The 7,514-nt window shown below is 36.4% G+C and overlaps 1 protein-coding gene across 1 annotated transcript; it reads left to right on the forward strand.

Annotated features, from left to right (window-relative positions):
• LOC107496831 (uncharacterized) lies at positions 1–2,305 on the forward strand. Its single transcript, XM_052251470.1, has 3 exons — positions 1–589; positions 1,132–2,124; positions 2,220–2,305. The coding sequence occupies exons 1-3, from the start codon at positions 1–3 to the stop codon at positions 2,303–2,305; spliced, it is 1,668 nt and encodes a 555-aa protein (XP_052107430.1).
• The last annotated feature ends 5,209 nt before the right edge of the window (positions 2,306–7,514 follow it).

Raw genomic sequence — 7,514 nt, forward strand, 5'->3', positions numbered from 1 at the left:
ATGAGTGACAGAGCTTTATTGAAGGTGTATTATTTTGGTCAGATTTTATTACAAACATCTGAAGGAGTAACATTTGTTTGTGAAAATCCATTAGATGTTGTGATTCCTTTCACAATCTCATTTGAAGAGCTCAAAGGTGTGATATGTGAAAAGATTCATTCTGAGAGGGTAAGAAGAGTAGCATGTATTCTATATAGATACCCTATACAAGTGTTTGGTGGATTCGTCCAGTTTCAAACCAAATATGTAACGGACGAAGCGAGCATGCAAGAGATGTTTTCAATGTATATTGAAAATCAGAGTCAACTCGCGTTCATCGAGTTGTATGTTGAGTTTGAGCAATTTGAGGCCAACCGGAATATTCTATGGGAAGATTACAATAGCGACAGCGCAGAAGAGTTCGAAAGCAACTACGAAGTTGTTGGTCCAGATGGAGATGAAGATCAAGGTAACGGACCTGTGGCTCCGGATGTGTCAGATATGGCAAATGCACTGGCAAACGAAGTGCCGTTTGAGGAGCCATCGTTCAGGCGAGTTTTGGATTTGGAAGCCATGCATGTTTCGGAATTTTCGGATTATATAAGTGCAGGTACGTAATTCTCTATATTTATAAAATGTATTAGAATTTTTTAATAATTTATGTTGATAGTTGGACCAACTAGCTAAGTAAAATGTGAAAATATATTGAATTAGTATTTAATTTTGTTTACCTGTTTGTGTATTTAAGTTTAAGAAAGTTTTTTTAGCAAGTGACTGAATTAGTTGAATACAAATTAGAAATTATATAGAAATTAGTAAATCCGTTAAATATTAGTTAGGATTTATGAGTTAAGTTAGAAAACTTCAGTAACTATATAAAGGTGTATTTATTAGTAAATTAGTAAATTAGATTAATATAAATTAGTATTTATTAGTAAAATAGTAAACCAGTGAATTAGTTAAATAGAAATTAATATTTGTTAGTAAATTAGTTGAAAATAAATTCGCAATCATTGTAAATAAGTCAATTAGTTAAATATAAATAAATTGGAGTTATGTCATAGTTGATGCAGTAAAAAATTGTTTATGTTCATTTTTGATGTTACAATATTTGTTTTTTAAATATGTTTTGTATGGCTGTCCTTGTGGCAGAAATTCCTTTTGTCGCAGATGGTGAATTTGCCGTTGGTATGGAATTCAGTTCTAGAGAAGCTGTTATTAAGGCGATAAAAGAGTATACCATACGAAGAAGCGTAGACTACCGAGTGCATGAGTCTGAGCCATTGACATTTTATGCTAAGTCTACACAGTATGGGTCAGGGTGTGATTGGCTTATCCGGGTTAGCATGATCAGCCAAAAGTACTGTTGGGTTATAAGGAGGTATAATGGCAGTCACACATGTACCAGAGCAACAATTTCTCAGGATCATTCGAAGTTGGATTCGAATACAATTGCAGAAGCAATAAAGCCGTTGGTTGAGGCTGACCCCGCCTTAAAGGTAAAATCGGTAATAGCAGAGGTGCAATCGAAGTTCAACTACACGGTTAGTTATCGGAGAGCATGGTTGGCTAAGCAAAAGGCAGTGGAAAAAATATTTGGAGACTGGGAAGCATCGTACGAAGCCTTACCTATATGGTTTGAGGCCATGTGTCATAAGGAGCCATCAGCTGTTGTTCATTTTGAGACTATGCCTGCATATCAAGGTGATGACTTGGTGACTGATATTCGGGTATTGCATCGGGTCTTTTGGAGTTATTACCCCTGCATTAGAGCATTCAGACATTGTAAGCCAGTTGTCCAGGTGGATGGGACACACTTGTACGGAAAGTACAAGGGTTGTCTACTAGTGGCAGTTTCACAAGATGGCAACAATAATATCGTCCCAATTGCGTTTGCTATTGTGGAGGGAGAGACTTCTGATGCATGGTACTTTTTCCTTAGCAACCTTCGTCAACATGTTGTAACTCGGGATGGTGTGGGACTGATATCCGACCGTCATGAATCCAAAAATGCCGCCCTGAAAAGGAGTAATGGTGCTTGGTCACCTCCAAGAGCTTTCCATATGTTTTGCATCAGGCATATAAAATCGAATTTTCTGAGAAAATTCAAGGCGCCGTACTTGCAGAAACTGGTCGTCAATTTAGGTAACGCTCAGCAAAGCTAATTAATATACTAACAGATTTACCTTCTATAAGTGTGTTTACCTCTTTATTTTCCTTTGTATATTTTTATCATACAGGATATTCGAGGACAGTGCGGGAGTATGAGGTACGATACCAACGTTTACGAGAACGGGGCGAGGCCTACACTAACAGGTTAAACTGAATCCACCGAGAATAGTACGCGTTGGCTTTTGATGGTGGATATCGATGGGGTCATATGACGACGAATCTAGTGGAATGCATCAACTCAGTATTGAAGGATGCTCGCAATCTACCCGTTACTGCCCTTGTGAAGGCAACATTTTACAGGCTTAACGAGTTGTTTACACGAAAAAGAGCGGAGGCAGAAACCCGGATTAATGCTGGGCATGTGTTTTCTAATATCGTGACCTCGAAGTTGCATACAAACCAACTTGCATCAGGAAACATACAGGTTAGCTGCTTTGACCGGCAGAATGAGGTGTTTGAGATGCATGAGATGCCAAGTGGACTGGAATTTGCAGTTGACCTACGAGGCCTTCGATGTGATTGTGGTGAGTTCCAGGTGGATAGAATCCCCTGTCAACATGTGTTCGCATGTTGTGCCAACCAGCGACTGGACTGGCAACTGTATGTGCATGATGTGTATAAGATGGACTAAGTTCGGCGTGTGTACCGAGCAAGGTTTAGGCCACTAGGTAATCCTACTACATGGCCTGCTTATAATGGACCTCGGTTCATGCCAAATCCGTTCCTGAGATGAGTGACAAAAGGTCGCCCCATAATGATGCGCTTCTTGAATGAGATGGACATGCGTATGTTACGTCGGCCTAGGCGATATAGGCTGTGTGGAGCTGAGGGACATAGCCGTAGCAGATGCCGTCAGTCCGGTGGTGCAAATTCTATATGTAGCATTATAAGATGATAATACATATGTAGCATTATATAATATGACATAAGTTGTCCATCTTAGTTAACAAATTATTTTATGTAACTTGACCTGCTCTATGTAGCGTTATAAAGTATGACAATCTAGTATTATTCTCCATCTGTATCATTATATAATATGACATCAACTGTCCAAAATGACTTAATTTGATATGCCATTCGTAGTAATATATTCAAAATTTTGAAGCACTAATACATAGTCCAGGACCTTAATACATAAATAAGTTCATTAATACTAAAATATTATGAACATACAAAGTAATGTTACCACAGTCCAGGTCATTGATACATAATGTCCAACACATATAAAATACTCTAAACATAGCCCACATCATTAATACACAAATAAATTTATTACACCACAACTACTTTCTCATTGTCCACTTTACATCATTCAATAAGTTCTTGCATTTTTAGCGGCCTTTTTGAACATGGATGGAGTGTAGCGATTAGCGCTACGACGTGACGGATCAATCCTCAAATTGTAACCTTTAACTTTGTCATCCGGAGTGTGACAATGACCTGTATACAATTTAATAAAAACAATTAAATTTATGGTTTTAGGTAATCAAAACAAGAGAGATAACACATATCATTTAATCAAATCAGATGGAGATACTATTTATGAACACAACATGAGTCACTAATAGAACATGTAAAGCAAAATACACAATCATATTACTATCATTGCGCGATTCCTCATCCTCATCGAACTCCTCTATCTCATCATCCTCATCATCATCCTCATCATCCGGTTCATCTACTAGATAAGCATTGGTGTCCTCTTCGAGTGTGTTAGCATCTTCTTCAAGAGGTACCATAGAAACACGGTTAGGGTTTTGACTATTAAGAACTCCACGTCCACCTTAACTTCTACTAGAGTCAACAGACACGAATCCTCTAGAAGCAACCGATGAGGTATGGCATGGAAGTCTCGCATCCAATGAATACCTATCTGCCATGAAATCAGGCTGATTGCGATATTGTGAATGTCCAGCATCTACAGCCATGAACCCAAGCAATTGGCTAAAAGAACCCCCTTCTCCTATTTCAAACTGTGACATACCCCAATATTGTTGATGCATTGAAAATGACGGGGTAAAATGTGTCTGAGGTACATATTGGCCTGAGGATTGTGGTTGCTCTTGTGGAATCAGATTTGGAGGTAGTGGTGGCGGTGATTGCCGCTCCTGTTCCTCATTGTCATCATCCGCATCCTGACTCCCCTCATCCATCTCCTCATTACCCTCATCCATATCCTGATTACCCTCATCATTCTCTTCTACAATAAGGTTCGACAAGTACAAGCGGTTCCCAAATTTTGATCGGTACCAGTCCATGTAAGACTCCAATGGATATTGTGAGGGCAACGGAACCTCAGAAAGAACATGGTTATACCTGTTTGTCCAATGCATCACCCAATATGAATGAGTTGGTGCCGTGGCCCAGTTAAGATTCTTAGGACCAGTCAGGACTTCTCCATGCGCCTTGTCTAGATTCTGTTCCTGATTAGGTACTCCCTGGATGAAACTGAACTGTCGCCTAATCCTATCGGTAGCATGCCACTCGATGCATTCGAATGACACCAACGGCACTGTTGCACTCCAGACAACTGATTACATGTAGATTTCAGGAGGAATTATATTCGGATCCACGCGATCCACAGAATAAGCAACCCACACAAACTGCCAATCATAAATGAAACTCATAATTACAACCCACATCACAGTTACAATACCAATGCTTCATCATATTTAGCTAAACACTAAATCCGAAAGTAATACATCTTTAATGAAAACTAACCTGGCCTTCCTGAAGTTCATCAAAGGCCTTCCTAAAGTGACTTAGCGTCAGATATCTATATCGTCGGTCACCACGCTCTCAGTTACGCCACCTAATATGATATATTTATTTAGTGCAACTGAATTCTAAATATCAAGAAACGGATACATTGTAACATAATATTACCTGTTTGCTAGCGAAAAACTGCGGGGTTCCTTAGAAAGCGGCGATAGATAAGGCAGTCGGATCCAAGCCCATCTGAGCAGAAGTGTTAGTGGACCATTGATTTCCTTGCAGTTAAAGCGAGATGCCCTGCATAATGCCCTGTAGAGGTGTGCTAAGCATGCTGATCCCCAGCTGTACTGTCCAATACTGCCAAAATCACGAAGCAATGGTAGAAACTTCCAGTGCACAGCTGCCCCAGATTTATCCCCAAACAAGATCGTCCCGATCAACAACATAATGTGGCACTTCACATACCTACGTATACTTATCTCATCAGTCAACTATAAATTTTCTTTTAGATCGCGCAGCCACGTCAGTTTTATGCAGCATCCTCTACACTCTTCCTTACACGGTGCAACTCCAAATTGATCCAAACACTCAGCCTGCAACGCTTCGAAACTACTCATTGTCATCCCCGTGACTGGAAGACCATCCGTCGGAAGACCAAGAATTAAAGCCACGTCTTCAAGAGTTACGGCACATTCACCAATGGGAAGGTGAAACGTATGTGTATCTGGGTGTCACCGTTCGATTAGAGCATTCACAAGTGCTTTCTGGCACTATACTACACCAATCTGAGATGCATGATAAAATCCAGTAACTCGTAAATACTCTTCCACCCTATCGTCGTACCGATCAGGAGGAACTGGATGGTCACAGGTCAACATTCTTAATTTCTACAAAAAACATAACAAATTATTAGTCAACTAATTAACTATTACTAACTTACTACTAGGAGACAAGAAATTATTAAATAGAACAATCATTAACAAAATTTGCACAACTAACTCAACAACACATATTAGTAGAAGGCAGACAACATTCATAAATTATTTGACTAAGTCAAAGTAAAACAAATATTTACAACTTTTAAATTGAATTATTAATCCTTGAAATTTCTCAAAACTAACAATTAATGACATCAACTAATAAATACATTCCTAATCAATTCTCTAGAATATGACAACATTAGATTAGACATGCTGATTATTTATTTATTTCGAGTAGATTCCAATTTTTTTAATATATAACATTATAATTTGTATTTTTAATTATCTATTAACTATTACTTAAATAAAGTTAAACACATATATGTAAATTTTAAAAAATACTAATAATCATTCTTATTATCTTTCTAAATTCATTTTTTAATAACAATAATGAATAATTAACTTCCTAACAATTATGATTATAATTAACGAAATCAAAGTAAATATCTGTTAAAAATTAATACTAACCGTTCATATTTTATTCTTATATTCAATTACTGACAACCACAATAATATTTAATTTCCTAACAATTATAACTAGAAAAAATTAAAAAAATTAAAAAAAAGAAACGTTCTACAAAAATTTTTATTAACCATCCGGTTTACATTTTATAATTTATTTTCTAAATACTAATATTCACTTCACTTCCTAACACTAATAAATATATTAAAAAAATTAAACAAATTTAAAAAAAAACTGTATTTGTATTACATAAATATAACATCGTGCTAACTACATTTCCATTTTCAGATTCTATGTTACAACAATAATAAAAATTCAGACCATAACAACAATAATTTTCAAAAATAAATAATAAAAAAAATTCAACAAAAAATAAAAAAAATTTAAAAAATAGTTCTAACCATTCTATGTATATTTCTAAGTTTAGATCCTAACAACAACAGCAATAATTAAATTTTGAGAACAATATTTATAATTATAAAAATTTAACAAAATATTAAATAAACTTACATAATTAGAATGATTGAGATAGTGTCTAATATAAAGTTCAGGGCGATCAACATCTTTGATTTTATATTTATTTGATATTTTTTTATTTTTTCAGCAAAACACCTACTACCAGCAGAAGAATGAAGAAGAAGAATGGGGTTTGAAAGTTGAGAGTGAGATATCGGATGGTGAGAATCCATATTTCATGCACTAAGTTGGTAATCAGGACACCGTTTGGGAAGTGAGGATTGCACGACGCATGTCTACATAACCACAAAACGGACCATTCGTGTTGTGAGCTACATGTCGCAGGTTCCGAGTTGAGAGCAGCTGCATGTCGCACGGTCCGTGTTGCACACACCTACTCGCACGGTCTGATTTTCTTCTTAATTGACACCATTCCTTTGTGCAGCACCCCTTCTTCCCATAATCGGGTTCAACTCCAGTCTTTTTTCCATATAGAAATTAAAAAGCGTTTATATGTTAGGTGACTATATATTTCATATTAAGATATTAATAATATGTATTATTTAAGTAATTTAATTAATTATACTAAATTATTTAAAGATATTTAATTATTATATTCACATGAAGATACATACATTATGCGAGTAGTTGTCTATATCTGAATCCTTATCTATACTATTGCCTCCCACCATGGTCATAAATTGGATCTTAGGTGCATGCATATGTTGATGGGAATAAAAACCAAATAG

The sequence above is a fragment of the Arachis duranensis genome, chromosome 7 (assembly GCF_000817695.3).
Source record: "Arachis duranensis cultivar V14167 chromosome 7, aradu.V14167.gnm2.J7QH, whole genome shotgun sequence".
NCBI classification, from domain to species: Eukaryota; Viridiplantae; Streptophyta; class Magnoliopsida; order Fabales; family Fabaceae; genus Arachis; species Arachis duranensis.

Bases quoted from the DNA above. Each gene is read 5' to 3' on its own strand.
- LOC107496831 (XM_052251470.1), top strand. From the start codon at position 1: ATGAGTGACAGAGCTTTATTGAAGGTGTATTATTTTGGTCAGATTTTA. The intron at 590-1,131 runs GTACGTAATTCT...TCCTTGTGGCAG, and splicing joins TTCGGATTATATAAGTGCAG to AAATTCCTTTTGTCGCAGAT. The intron at 2,125-2,219 runs GTAACGCTCAGC...TTTATCATACAG, and splicing joins GAAACTGGTCGTCAATTTAG to GATATTCGAGGACAGTGCGG.